We start from the raw sequence: 15,786 nt of genomic DNA on the forward strand, positions 1-15,786 counted from the left end.
TCAATGTGGAGGTAAATGCTGAAGCATTAAAGAATCATAATGTCACGCACGCACGCACGCACGCACACCCCTTTCTCTTAATTTTCCTTTATCTTGTGAAGTGTTCCCCTGGCAACATCAAGATGCCACTCTTTGCATAATGTTTTTTCAAAAAAACAAACCCTGGCATAAACAATTCAGTATAAATGAAATATGAATAATTGTGCCTGAAGATGGCACTTCCATGTTCATCTGGTAACCAGCTCAGAAAAATATATAAATAATCACCATCTATTCTTTTCATTTTCCTGTTTCGTCGCACCGGCGCACTCAAAACATATCTCACCCTTATGCTTTATATCTGCTAGCATGCAGAAACAAAAGTGGTAACTATTACCCAGAATGGTTATCACACAAAAAATCTAATTGGTGTCTACAGCACCGAACCCCTAACCACAGTGCTGTGAGTAAAAATAAAAAATATATACTAGTTAAAAATGAATGTCTTGACACGATAGACATGAAAAGATAAAGGTGACTCTCCTTAAGAGTTTGGGAAGCTGAAAAGAGCTCCAGATATTATCTGTGGCTTCACTAACCTTGATAGAAGAACACAGCTGAAGACAATTTAATGAACTTCAGCATGAACAGAGAAAATATAGTCAGCACAAAAGAAAAAAGACAAAAACAATTCAAACATCACTCAGTCCAGATAAAAAACAGTTAAGACACCTACCCACTCGCAGATTTTTATATATATATTTTTTTTTTTTTTTATAAAAAGGGGGTGAAGCCTGCCACTGTAAAGGATATGTTTGTTTGACTTGTACATAAAACATGTTACACTTTTGACAGTGTGCCTAATTGAAATGAATGTGCAGTAAGCAGCCAGGTGTCAATTGAAGAATTGATCATCGATTAACCTTGGTCACCTGCCAAAAACGGAACCGGCATATCTCTCTATCTCTCTATCTCTCTCTCTCTCTCAGGGAGAGGGTCAGATTCTTCCCTTCTAAAAACATGTGCAAATGTACATTTGTTGAACTTAATTGTGGAATTGTCACCAGCACCTGTGCATTATTGTAAATTTGAACCAGGTGTAGGGTTTAAAACAGTCTGTTGTGGTTTGTGGACGGGGAAACAGCTTAGATGTCCCGTGTTAGTCAGGGAAGATCCTATGTTTAGTTAGTGCTCCGGATAGGAACAAGGTGTGAGGCGAGAGTGTATTAAATGGAATGTCCAGACAGTAATTTATGTGTACAGAAATAAAATAATTTATTTTTATTTTCTATACACAACAAAAAGGATTAAATAACAAACGAAAAACAAAATGGTGTGAGGGAAGGAGTGCAGGGGTGAAATCCAAAACAAACTGATGACTCGTCTTTAATTTGTCTTCGTGGTGACCATAAACAAAAAAAAAGACAAAAGAAATGTTAGTATTTCAAAAAATCCCGCTGCACAAAACCAGTCTCTCCCTTCACCCGTTACTCCTCCTACTTTACTTTCGGACCAACCCCGAACACAGTAGTACGTTCCCTTTAGTATGTAATGTCCCGCCTCTGTAGTCAGTGGAACACCAATCCCCAACCGACACGTCTCCTTATCCTTCACTTGACTCCAGTGGCTGGAAGTTACATACTCGTACTTCCGCCCCTCACCAAGGTGCCGCCCCTCAAAAGATGACTTTTGCCATGGTCACGAGATCTTGGTAAGGGAAGTCCCGAGTTGGTTTGATGCCACCTACTGTCGGGAGGCTGAATCACAGACCGAAACCCCTTTGACTCATCACAAAGGTGTTTGTTTTGTTTTGTTTGTTTTTTCTGCAAGTATTAAAAAGAGCGCGTCGGCGCTTATAACATTCCATTTCTGTGTCCTGGGTCGTGCATATTGGGGGCAAACGAACGACTGGGAGTGATGGCCCATTTACAATCAATCAGTGGCGACTTTGAGAGGGGTGGGGTGTCTGAGAACAAACTCTAATTTTATCCCCCAGCCATAACCCCCGTATTTCACTTCTCCCAAATACACGTTAACATAAAAACGTTGCATACTGCTTACACTCGATGTACTGTATTTAACTGCTAATTGCTACTGTGCATTACATTACTGAAACGAAAGCCTGTGATGTAAATGACCAGAGATACTAGGCTACCCGATTTCTGTGTATTCAAATAAATAGGCCTACAGATGTAGTAGGCTATGAAAATAACTAGCATTTGATATAAACACAGTATGAATAACCATATCACCATATGCTAAAGTATTACTTTTAGTGCAGAGGGAAAACAAATCTAGACAGCAGACGATGCATCTCTGCATTTTAATTTATTTTATTTTATTTTCTGCAGGAGCATACTGTAGTTATGACTTTAAAACATGTTTCACCTATTTTAAAAGTGGCTTGATTGTTTAGAATATCATACTGTAGTCATGACAGCTATACATTCATAATCACTATTATTACTTATTAATTTAAACTGGTGGGGCGGCGCCCTTTGCACCCATATACACAGGGACCACTGCAATATATATATATATATATATATATATATATATATATATATATATATATATATATATATATACACACACACACACACACACACACACACACACACAAACTTGTACTCAAAAGTTTACATACTCCAATGGAATAGACTATGTGAGGAAAAAATTGTGAGGCAGAAATTGAGACAGGAAAGACTGACAAGTATTGTATATTTAGACTTTTTAAAACATATTAGCACAGAGCACATATCACAAAATATGATAATTAAGTACAGAAAGGATGCAGGGAGATACAACTCAATTTACAATTAAAATACATATTTGTGTTCTGTTTTATGACCAATAGTTGGTAGCAATGAGTCACATCAGTGATTCAAGCAGCCACCCTTTAATTAAAGAAGTCTTTTGTTCTGTGCTATTCCATGCTTTGTTTACTAACTGAAGCCTCACGACTGTGCGTACATCCAGCGTGAGTGAACCAACGCCGAGGACCACTACGTGTTTAACCGTGATCCTTACAACAACAGGTAGGGATTCATTTAAGGGATTTTACTCCCTCCTCAGTTTATTTAGTTTATGCAGGGAGAAGGTGCCTTTTAGTGGGAGCAGCGCTCAGCCTATGCTTGGCCACCTTTCGTTTTGTTAGCTGTTTTTTCACTGTGTTTTGTTTTTGCCTTTTTGTATTTCACCATTATGTATATGTGTCGCTCATTCTCCAAGTGGATACCCACACTGTAACAGAACACCCCTGTTACATCTGCACAGATCTGACAAAGCCTCAGATTGTGGACGACAGCACATTAGCGAAACCTGGATTGCCAGGAGAGACCATTGATTAGAGTGGAAGACTTGAAGGCCTGAGGGCATCTAGACTAACAATAGCTCTGCCACAGACTCTGTGTGTGACCTTGTGTATGTCGCTTAGCACTGCTTACCACCCAGCAGAAAAATTACTAAAAACAGGATCTCATATCAAAGTTATACCTTACATCTCCACTGTGCCATCCTGCTAAACATTTTTACAAATTCTAATCCATTTTATTGCTAATTCAAATTATTATTAAAAACATTTATAGAGGATATATCCCCTGCGATTAATATCACTTTTTCAGGGCTGTCATGTTTCTACATCTGTCAGGAAGTGAAGCCTTTATTAATTAAGTTAGTCACAGATCAATTTAGCCATGTCTGAAATTTGACCTGTATGGAGTGTGGCTGGGCACAGGTGTTAACAACCTATCTACAGTCTTCCACAAAACACTGCGATAGTAATACAACTTCATTGTACAATATTTGAACAGGAGTTGCCACCATGTGAGCAGTTATGATTTAAACAATATTGTAACCTTTTTAGACTTTCACCTATTCAGCCAGAACACTACTTTGTTTCATCACTAACTAACAAACAAAAATAAGAAATAAAATATGCATACATTTAATAGACATCTTTTGCATCATTAATTTGTAATTACATCTACATTTTTTCAAAACTCCTGATAAGAAAAACATTTACTCAATTCTGTTTATTCCAGACAGGAATGTGGTAGTAAGATTGAAAACCAACCTGAGCATATGGGCTGCGTTAAAGACCACATCAAACTCTGTGCTGTCAAGCTGTGCAGCTTTCCCTGCCATCTCAGCTGCTTCGAGCAAGCGGGATTCTTCCAACAAAAACTGACCTGAGGGTCATAGGGAGAAAGAGACACATTAAGGGGTCGGAAGGTACTGTTCAGAGAGAGATACTAGGGGGAAATGTTTCTCTTCGCTCAGTGTGCCAGTGACCTGCTTTAAGTCTGGGAACCACAAGATTTGCTGAAACATAAGAAACAAAGCTCACTTTTATTTTGTCTGTCAAACTGATGTTTTATTTTTATTTTAGTTAATCGCCAATTATTTTATCATTTTCTCCCCATTTGGCATATCCAATTATTTTTAGGCTCAGCTCACTGCTACCACCCCCACAACTCAATAATAATCTATTGGTAAGTATTTGAAGATGATGCATGATGAATGCATTAAACACGTTGTTGACTTATTTCCTGGCATTCTTTTACAAACTAGTATTCAAAGCGCCAGCATATTCAGATAATATTCTACATCTTTATGTAACAAGTGGGGATCGCTTTGATTTTGCAGCATGTACAGAATTTGAAATCACTCATGCCTTTTATGTTTCATTCTACTTTTTCAAAAATTGCAAAGTTAATGTAATCCCTACAGTAATCAACCTTCATCTACTGAACAGACTACCATCACAGCCTGGATTTATTAGCCTGAAAAAGATCAAAGACAATCACAGCTGTAATTTGTGAAGAGATTAGAGATTTTTTTTTTTTGCAAATGCATTGGCAGCAATAAGTGGTCTTGCTTTCTGCACTTCTCCGCAACAGGAAACAAGTCCAACAGTCGAAATTATAAGGTTAAAAACATCTTTTAATAAATGACAAAAAAATGCAAACGTTTCAGTCTTTTAGACTATCATTAGTGCATTACAACTGCATCACTTATTATTATTTCGTAAAGGCATTTGCAGTGGGATTATCCCAGCTATCGCATTATGGAAGAGTCATTAAGTACTGATGGCTACATAGTGTTTAGAAATACATTCTTGTTTAAGGGTAAAGTATATACTCAATATAACATATGGGATTAATAATTATGAAACAATATAGGACAATGTAAAACTCCATATAGATCAGCTTGGGCCTGTCCCAAGGCTATTGTGGGCCAAATTGAGCAATACTTGTTGAATTCTGTAACAAATTTGACTACATATACACAGTCAACAGCAAGTCTATCACAAATTTGATCGTTACAAAGTGCTGATCTGATTTTAGATACCATGAAAAAGTGGAAAATAGTCTGAACAGCTGGGTTTGTTAAAACTGTTCTAACCATGTTAAAAATGTACAGTTACATCTTGTTTAAAACTGTTCTAACCATGTCAAAAATGACCAAGATTAGTACCTACAAAACAATGTAATATATATGTTATATATATTATATATATAATATATATATATATATATATAATTATTATATAATATATATATATATATATATGATTATTATTATGGGAAGAATAACATGTATATAATGCATTTTTTTCACAAAGGATATAATTTGTTTATGAATTCTTATTTAATGTCACAAATCAGTACTTATTCATTTGTAATCTACCAGTTTTACAACCTTGTTTATTTCCATATGGTATTATTTAATTTTCATAAAAAATAATGAATAATGAAGTGTGCCGTGGCAACTGTGCTTATAATCACAGAACTGCATGCCTCGGTTGCATGAAAAGGGAATATTACATTTTAATATGTTAACAAAATCCAATTCAAGGGAAGAAATTATGTTTTCAGTGTTCCAAAATATTTTCTGTGCAATAAAAAGGCATGCCAAAAACAGTGAGGCCTAACATGTTTCCCTGCACTGACCACAGAAATAATACCTTCAGCCTGTCAGGCAAATATATAAATAGAAACAAATCAGCCATAACTCTAAACATTTTATAGACCTGCTTCTCTTTCAATTTACAAGATTGCCTTAGAGGCTGCTTTCTGTTGACCCAGACAAACCCAGGAAAAACATATCGTAGACACTTTGCAGGACACAAACCGTGTTGCTAATGACCCCAGTTGACCAGTGTGGCAAGGTGGCCCGCCAGGGTGTATTTAGGTGTTGTATGTTACGTGTAGTGTGTTCATGTTGGTGTATAGTCATTGGTACACAGGATATAAATGGGTCTGTGTAACACAAGTGGTTTAAAATGTATATTTGTATTTAGGCAAGAGGATTGCACAGCAGTTCACGTGCAGGTAAAATGTAATAATATGTGAGCACGGGACATTGCACTAGATTAATTCATGTGCAGTTGTACGGAGATTCCAATTGAATGGAGTGGAGAACGGGATTGGAGATGGAGGTAATAACAGTGACAGTAAACAATAATATCAGCTCACCGTGTTTGTCTGTGTAGTCCGTTTTGTTTGTCTCTTTATTTTGGCTAAAGTGCCGTGTCCTGTGTTTTGTTTGTCTTGCAACCTTTTTTATTTTCTGCTCTGTTTAATTATTAAATGCTGAGCGAAAACAATCGCTCAGCTTCACCAAACTCCACCTCTCTGTTGTTTATTTGTTGGTTCCTGGTTCTGGTCTTACGTCACCCTCTACGTCGTCTTTGTGACAACTGGGAACACAGACTGAGAGGCCACTCAGTGGCAAATAATATTTTTTTCAGGGTCAGCAGAAGTTCAATTAAGGTGCAGTGCTGAGTCAACAACCAAAAAAAAAAAAAAAAACCCCAAAAAACCACATATTTACAGTGTCACTTAAATGATATATACAGTGAAGATATAAATTTATTAAAAGCATACTTGGAAGAAAACGTTGAAAACAGGAAAAATTCATGAAATACCAGTACAGTAACTCAACAACATGCTGGTGGAACATATCCTGTCAGTATGGTGTCAAAACGGAGAAGAATTTGAGCCGCACACCCTCCGCAGTATACCAGGAAGCATAGACAGGTATTTAAAGCAACACAAAGCAGGAAAGTTCAATTTACTACAGTAAGCAAACAGATGTCCCAAATACAAAAGAAAGTTTAGTGGTAAAACAAAGCATTTTAAAAATCAAGAGACGGGAAATGTCATATGTGACACTTTATCAAGCTATTGTAAACGGCTACGACTAATTCTAACAAATAAATTATACCAGTGTGGAATAAACAGTCTGCACTATTGTCTTGGTCTCATCATTTATCTTGCCGCCAGAAAGCCCTCGACACAATTATAGGCTTATAATGCACACTTTGGTGGAGTCCATTCCTTATATTATTATTACCATTATTACGTTGGCCAGATGTCACGATTTGGACAGTCCCACTTTTGGAACATTGGTCCCAGTATCCCCAGAACCTTTCTTGGGCCACTCCTTTCGTCCCGTTTTTCCCCCACAGCATCGTCACGCTGGTAACAGAATATTGTATTTTCACGTTTGTGAAATTCATGTTGTAAAAATATTTTAAAAATTTCAGACCACTTTTTATTTCTTTACGTATACATTTTATGTTGTTTTAACAATAATGAAATACAATATAGTCTGAAGTCTCCAGGTTCCCATTTAATTTCTTAAAAATATATTTACAGTGATAGCTGAGTACTGTATATGATACAGATAGTATAAAACAATTACAAAAAAGAATCACATTCGTGTTTCATTTTACCTTCTTTTAAATAAATATCTAAATAAGCTGCCTTGGAGGCAGGATAAATCTCTTTAATTTGGTGGCCCCTTATTTTTATTTAAATTTTTATTTGTTAAATGTATTCTAGAATAAGTTTATTTTATCTTGCAAAGTTTAAGAAAAAAGAGACAAAGGAGTACTCATATTTAAGATTTATGCTATCTGTTGCATACGTGTGAATGCTATGTAAGGTATTTTATAAGTATTTTACTTTATCACATCTATTAGTTTTATAGAAGAAAAACAACACATTGATAAAAACATTTTTTTCCTTCAGCAAAAGACGCAAATGTCAAGGCTTGATTTACAGGGTGGCTGGAGGTGGGGTCTATCCCTTTAAGTTTCTCAATAGTTTTATTTCCAAACGTACCTTTAACATGTTTTAAGCCAACATTTAAAACAGAAAGGTACCTGTTAAAAATGTGTTAACTGTATGATGACATTTCCTGCCTCGTCTATGCAGTTTTTCAGTACCAGTTCAATGATATATTTTTCAGTAACAATCAGTGATAATGAGAAAGCATCTCCTGACTATCGGAAAACTTCTCTGCGCATTTTACATAGGCTAATGCTTATGCTTATATTAACGAACGTTAACTACTATAAAGAAGTGACAACATTTCATTTGATCAGGAAAAGAATACAATCTCACTCAACTATTTGGAGGGTTTGCCTTTGTGGATTACGATTTACCAAACTGAATAACTACTTCAATAGAAAATTCCTGTTTCTGCAACCAGGCCAGCTTCTAAACAAAACTCAGAAAAGCTGATTTAGCGGGCTTCATTTATCGCACACAGTCAAAAGATAGGATATTTAACACATTTCATCACCTTTAATAATAACAGTTTAATAGTACAAAGTGGCTAAAAAAATTATATTAATCACGGCACACTACAGATTCAAGCAGAAACTGCGATAGAAAAAAAATATACTGAACAAATTCCATGTAATATTAAATGGTAAGAAATTAAATATTCTGAAAAAAAAATCAGTTCTATGAAGTAACTATTTAATAAATATGAATATTTAGATATGTAATGTTTTCATACAGGAAGGGTCTGGTTTGCAGATTGGACACTGCAGGATAGCACAGAGACAGAGTAGAGAGAGATGGAACATGGAAATCAAAGAGAGATACAGTTTCTAGGGCAGAAAAGGGACTAGATTTTCAACAATAATCAGCAATAAAATCGAATCTTAGAAATTAATATATTTGAATTGCTACTGTGTAATGTAATAACTATACTTGTGTAGAAATGAAATTACAAAGACAATAAGATCATTTATTCACAAAGTTTTTTTTTTTTTTTTTTTTTTTTAAGTAAAAGATTCCTCTGTATATCACAATGAGTCTCAGAATTCACTTCCAATATGATATTAGATCAAACATTGCCAAAGTGAAAACAAAAGCCCTCGACTCGAGAGCTATCCATAGCTTGGAAGTTGAAAGTTATTCACAATATTTCCATACTGTCCCAGTTTAAGAACTTAAAGATCTGGTCACCTTAACTATTATTCTTATAATACCCCTTAGCTGGGATTTGTAAAAAAAAAAAAAAAAAAAAAAAAAAGGCAGGATCTGTTTAAACCACTACAATTCATTCTGTTATGTTAATGAAGCTTTCCAGGCAAATAAATAAATAAATAAATTACATTTAAACTTTTAAAATTAAAAACTAAATGAAATAAGTGTGCATATGTTCTGGTGCAGACAGCATTGGACGTCAGGGTTATTTCTTTGATGATTAAAAAAAAAAAAAAAAAACTTTGAACTCCAGGGCCTCAAGCGCCTGTAATATTTCTAATGATTCTTACCAAAGGTCACCATTATAGAGGCCTTTATAAGCACCCCAACTGTGTCTTCCAGGCTCCCATAATTCCATAATTGTATTCTGTTACACATACTTATATATCTTGAGGTTTCTGAACTGATGCAGGAGAAATACATTTCAGACATGCTGCAAATTGATTACATCTGGCAAAGTGTTAATGAAAACAATTCCTGGAAAAGACTGTCTTCAATTTCAAATCTCTGGTGGGCTTTATATTTATACTGTTAGCATTCAGGAGCTTTTTTGAAAAGTGACAACAGTTTCTCAGATGCAGTGGGTTAGGAGAGGAGGTCAGCCAGCATTGTTGGGCTGACGTGGAGCGTGTCCAACAGACACACAAGGTATGATAAGGTGGCTTGTCAAAATAAACCCAATTCTTAAAAACAACTCTAGAGTATTTCCTATACTGCAATTATTTAGTTCCAAAAACAGCCCATTACCTGCCAATATCCAAACCTGAGACGCAGCGGCCTCGAAATTGCAGGACTGGATGAATCGGGGGAACCTAGGGGCATGACCACTGGATTGGAAAGCTGCTCAAAGTATTTTATTTCCTATGAACTAGGCATTCTACAAAAGGTGAGCATCAACCATGCGAAACCATGACACATGGGCCATTGTATTGCAGGGGTCAAAAGAGTCAAGACAGACTTTCAGTCTGCTTTTCCTTCAGGTAGATAAATGCTGCTTTGTGTAACAAAAAAAAAAAACACTGGCATTGGGAGAAGGTTTACCTGCTCAGTCCCATAGTTCCTGCTGGAGAGGAAACAGGCAGTGCTCACAGTATCTGCCCACTGGGACTACTTAAAATATGAGCTTGAGCATTGCCATTCAGAAAATAAAAATAAAATTGACAAGTCAGGCCACTGCATTTTCAGTTCCTCACCTTTTACTTATTTTAATATTTATAAAATGCAGTAACATTGTGTAGGTCTGCTGGAGCAGGTCTGCCGGAGAACAAAAAAAACATTTCTATTCAATTAGAGAAACAGAGCTCTTGAGCATTGAAAGCAGTGAGGCAAGTCTTCCACTTACAAGCATGCAGTTGATAGTGTTGTAATTATATTCATTCCTCAAGATACCGATAAAACATTTTCAAAACAAATATAAATGTAAAGCATGTTGTAGAAGCCGCTTTGTGAATGATTAAGCAATTTTCAAAAGGGTCAGACATGTTTAAAATTAGAGGCACTTGCAAACTGTTGGTTACAAGTTAAAGTGCAAAAAAATGGCTAAAAAGAAAACAAGAAACCTTGGTAAGGAACATAGTCTCAAACTAGACTAAAAAGAAAAGACCAATGAACTGACAAAACTGCTGCCCAAACCTACCAAGATACTACTGGAATCTTAAGTCTCAGGCTGTCAACCAAGGCTCAATGATTTGACATCTACACACTGCATTCTCTCAAATCTGTATGGCGACTCCTAACAGGACCTGGCTGGTTCGGACCCTGGTCATGCTGAGTTGTTGACGATTTCCAAAGAGTGCTGTACTGTAAGGATGTGGTCTGTTCCTCTCACAGTGCTAGTACAATAAAACAGTATATGTATATTCAATGATATATGCATATATGTATATTCAAATAACCAGCTATCACATAAGATTGTTTTCAGTCTATTTAGTTCCTGCTGAAACAAACATCTGTCTTGTCAGGGGTATCAGAGGTTAAGGCAGGCAACCACTGTGTATCGTCTGTTCCCTCCCTACCTCCCTGAGGTACATTTTCCACCTTTGTACTCTGCACTGTTGCTTATTTTCACAACAGTATTTGAGTGAAAATAGACACAGGTTAGCAAAAACATACTCTGGCACAATGATTAATAGGCTTTAAATAAGTTCCACATAGATGTGTCCGGTAAAATGAGCGATATCATGGGTCTTAAGAAAGTGTTTGACTTTAATCATCCAACAACATCCTAGTTGCCTTTGAACTTAGCTTGGGGGGTAGTGGGGGGGGCACATCAGTCTGGTACTTACCATAATGCATATAGCAATTTCCCTTTGTGGGATCCAGCTGAATTGCCTTCAGAAAGTACCTTTCTGCTTCAAGCTTATGTCCCTTTTAAGTGGGGGGGGAAAAAAAAAAAAAAAAAAAAAAGATTTAGAATTTATTTTAAAAGCATTCCTATTTAAAAGAGATTTGTCAAACGAAGATAATTAAAGCGGTCCAATTTCTCTTTTCACAATAATGTAGCTTTTACCAGGGCATAAAAAAAAAAAAAAAAAAAAAACACACACACACACATTTAGACAGTGTAGCTAGAGTTTTAGAAGTTTTGGTTGTGATCATTATATTCAATAGCCAAAACTTACAAAAGAGTTGGTGAGAAAAACTATTAAAAAACCCAGTAAAATAAAAGTTATTTGCCCACTGCTTCATACTACAGCAAATTGTAATGCAGCCATTTGAGCAGCTTGTTAAAAAGCACTCAAAAATGCATTAATAACTTTTTTATTCATATCTCGTTAATGCCATACAGTTAACAGCTTCTAAAATATATACCACCACGAGACCTGAGGTCAATAATAATAACTATCATAATTACAGAAGAATCGTTTTCCTAAAATTACAATTGAAATAATAGTGCTATTGTGTGCAATTACAGTTACAGTAATTGCAGTTACACCAAAAAGTAACACAAAACAACTACTCACATTAACACGTTTACTCTGTATTCTAAGCAATCAATCAATAAATTACAAGTACACATACAGAAACACACAATAGATTTTATTATTATTTTTTTAAACAAATAGAGACACCCAAAGTGGTTGAAAATAAATCCATAATTTAACTGTAATTGATCAATGATATGCTGTAATTACAATTACACAGGTGTGCCAAGGTTCAACTACACTTACACTGTAATTGCAATTCATTATGAATTGCTGTAGTTGCCCTCAGGTCTGGCCACTAACTGAAGTCAATGAACTCAGTTAAAAAGTGCCAACGGCTAAATTGGGTTTTCCTATCGTAAATTTAACTGAAACTGGAGCAGTCAAGCCGTTTAAAAGTTTATTTTCCACAAGCTTAGATAACAGCATTAAGGAAGTACAGAGAATGGAGAAGAGGACAGCAGGACCCTGGTTTTAAATCCTGTTTTAGTCATTTGTTACATGTATTACTTGGGCTAGACCCTTTTCTGGATGGTATTTCAACCTCACTGGAAACTAGATCAGTCATCACAGCTAAGCAGTCCCTGGAGGAGAAAACAGCATTAAAAATATAAAAGTTTTGACATCAAATGTGGTCCAAATTCTAAACTGCACTTAAATATTAAACTTAACTGTTTAATATTTCAAACTTCCACGGTGTCCTTACAAAGGTAACACAAAATTCTCCTCTCCGGACACTGCATTGTGATTGGCTATCATATTATTGTTAATAAAACAATGAATAATCCTCACCCAACACTGAAACCCTCACCTTAAGGTCAGTATCCTATACTGCAGCCATTACACATCTAAAGTAGTTCATGTTTGGGAGTGAATAAGTGTTTTTGTTACTTTACAAAAAAACATTTTAAAAAGTGTCCGGAGGTGCTGACTTCCTCAGTTGTCCTGACAGGAACATTTCATGGTACCTTTGTAAGCACTGCAAACTTGCATGTGTATTTGATTAGGTTGGATGATAAATTATTATGCATATATTTCAACAGTGACAATGTTAATGAATGACAGACACCAATTTCAATAGTTTAAATATGGTAATAGTTAATTTTTTTCAAGAGAAAAAAAAACAGAAACCACAAAAGACTACAGTATCCTTAATGGTCTTGTTTCACCCACTCAATATTTAATGTATCAGTTAAATGTTCTCCCTTCCTTTCATGGGTTTAAATGTTAATGCCCTTTTCTGATTCCCTGTTACAGTGCTTTCATATATTAAGCATCCATGTACCAGTAGGTTCATATAGGTGAGACAATGACAAAGTAACATTAGGACTGAAAGCATTTGCCTTGTATACTGCAGATATAGCAATGCACTGCAGTACAACATCCAATAAGTTTGTGCTGTTATTACAAATGATGGAAAATGTTTGCAAGATCCAAACAAATCTGAAGTGAAAGCAAAAACTGTTTAAACTGAACAGCTAACTGTCCATAAAAAATCGATTTGGTCTAGTGCTCCTTTATTAAGGTCCGTTCATCTTGTTTTCTCCTTCAAAGAGTTTCTGCTTTGAACCTGATGAAAGAGAAAAGGCTGGAACTGTTGAGTTCTCACAGAATCAACACCCCAGAACGTTGGCTAACCTAGGGAGACAGAAATTAGAATTCTTACTCATCTTCCTCCGTCAGGATGCAAGTACAGTGCTCTCCTGATTATTGTGGGAGATACTTCACCTCTCCTAAATAAGCGCAGCCAAGACCCAGAAACTGGACACATTCTCATCACAAGGCTCTCCTCCCCCTGCTAGGATCTGAACAACAAGCACCTGAGTGCACAAGGCTCTCCTCCCCCTGCTAAGATCTGAACAGCCAGCACCAGCATGCACAAAGCTCTCCTCCCCCTGCTAGGATCTGAACAGCCAGCACCAGAGTGCACAAGGCTCTCCTCCCCCTGCTAGGATCTGAACAGCCAGCACCAGAGTGCACAAGGCTCTCCTCCCCCTGCTAGGATCTGAACAGCCAGCACCAGAGTGCACAAGGCTCTCCTCCCCCTGCTAGGATCTGATCAGCCAGCACCAGAGTGCACAAGGTCGATGCGCTGCAAGTTTACAATCCACTTGTTATTTTTGATCAAGTGTAACAGAAGTCAGCTGTGAACACATCTCCTTTTATTTAGCTTTTTTGCATTTTTGTGGATCTGTGGTCTTTTTGGAACAGATGGGCAAAATACAAATTACATAACAGTCCACAACCTCAAACAGTTCTTCACACACTAATAGAAGATTATTAACAGTTCTGCTAAAATGAATCCGCTGAAGTGCAAGAATTAATACAGTATGTGATTTTGAATAATTAGTCCTCCGGCAGGTGCTGTGAAGTCTAATCGAGTTACCAGAAATGTCACATGTGTTTAAATTGCTGACAATGCTGTAATGAGTTCATTTAAGTCTCTTGCTTCATCTGGAAAATATATGGTCACACTTGCTACACAAGAGTGGTTCTTGAATACATACAGCTTAACAATCATTTAAACCTGCACTTTCAGTCCAGGTGTATGAGGTCTGTTCAGTTATGACAGAAAAGCCCATGAACAAGCATGTCCGTGACATTCTTCCCTCGGACAGCTGCAAATTCAAAGAACAATCACTTAAATGAAAAAAAATCGATAAAAAAAGTAGAGATGAACTATAGTAGAGATGAACTATATCCACTTTATGATCATAAAAAAAAGTCTGACACACTGTACAGTAGGGAGAGATGGATGCATGCTTTCATATACACCCAGATTCTGATGCTCCCACATGCTTTTGCAAAGTGTGTCAACCATGTTACAGTAAATAAGCACTTCTCAAGATGTATGTAAAAAATTGAATACTGGTACATATTTTTATAGGAGTAAGAGGGACTTACTGTGAGTGCCAGTAGCTTTCCATACGTGAGGTGAGCTGGAATATGGTCAGGCTTGGCTCGCAGTGACTCCTGGTACCAGTGTTCAGCTTCTGTCAGTTTGTTTAGCCTCATGTAGGCCTCTCCTGTGGTAAAGTGAACGTCAGGTCAGAGGTCAGAGGTCAGAGGTCAGGGAAGCACACATATCTCTGTTTTACTCACATTTAGTGACAGAAAAAGGCATTCCTCCAAAAGCCTGCTGCAGTTTAATTTAAAATATAACGCTTGCTGCCAAATGAGAATATTGTAAGATAGCGAGAAAAGTTCAACTTGGACCTGAGTTCCGAAATACCTGGATGCTTTTTTGGTGCGCTCAATTGTTACTCAAACATAAGCAGAGGCATTTCACAGAGGCCTCTTTACTCTTTTCAAACACAGTTAGAAATCTTTACTGTGATGCACCGTAGTAAAAGCATAGTAAAGGATGCCGAAAGTATGGCAAGTATTAGCCAAGCACGCTGGAAGTGTGGTAAATCAGAGGGGAATCAAAGGGAAATTTTTCTAGTTTTATAGGAGGCAGATTGCTGCATGGAGTTGTAGAATGTCAAAGGAAATCAAAAGAACAGATAATGGGTAGCTTTGTTGCTGAGGCATTACAAATTCATATCCAATAGTGTGATCCCTGCTGGGCAGATCGAGCCAATTAAGTTTCA

General features: G+C 36.6%; 1 protein-coding gene across 2 annotated transcripts in view; it reads right to left on the reverse strand.

Moving 5' to 3' along the window:
* LOC121318499 (protein O-mannosyl-transferase TMTC2-like) overlaps positions 1–15,786 on the reverse strand; it is a 157,989-nt gene that overhangs the window by 27,152 nt on the left and 115,051 nt on the right. Inside the window, exons 8-10 of one of the 2 annotated variants that reach the window (XM_041255230.1) lie at positions 15,098–15,219; positions 11,555–11,636; positions 4,055–4,169 (exon numbers count right to left, since the gene is read on the reverse strand). In XM_041255230.1, coding sequence (XP_041111164.1) covers positions 4,055–4,169; positions 11,555–11,636; positions 15,098–15,219 — 319 coding nt within the window. The remainder of the gene's footprint in view (positions 1–4,054; positions 4,170–11,554; positions 11,637–15,097; positions 15,220–15,786) is intronic. The other variant, XM_041255231.1, reaches the window with a different exon arrangement.

This window comes from Polyodon spathula, chromosome 7 (genome assembly GCF_017654505.1).
Source record: "Polyodon spathula isolate WHYD16114869_AA chromosome 7, ASM1765450v1, whole genome shotgun sequence".
Lineage (NCBI taxonomy): Eukaryota > Metazoa > Chordata > Actinopteri > Acipenseriformes > Polyodontidae > Polyodon > Polyodon spathula.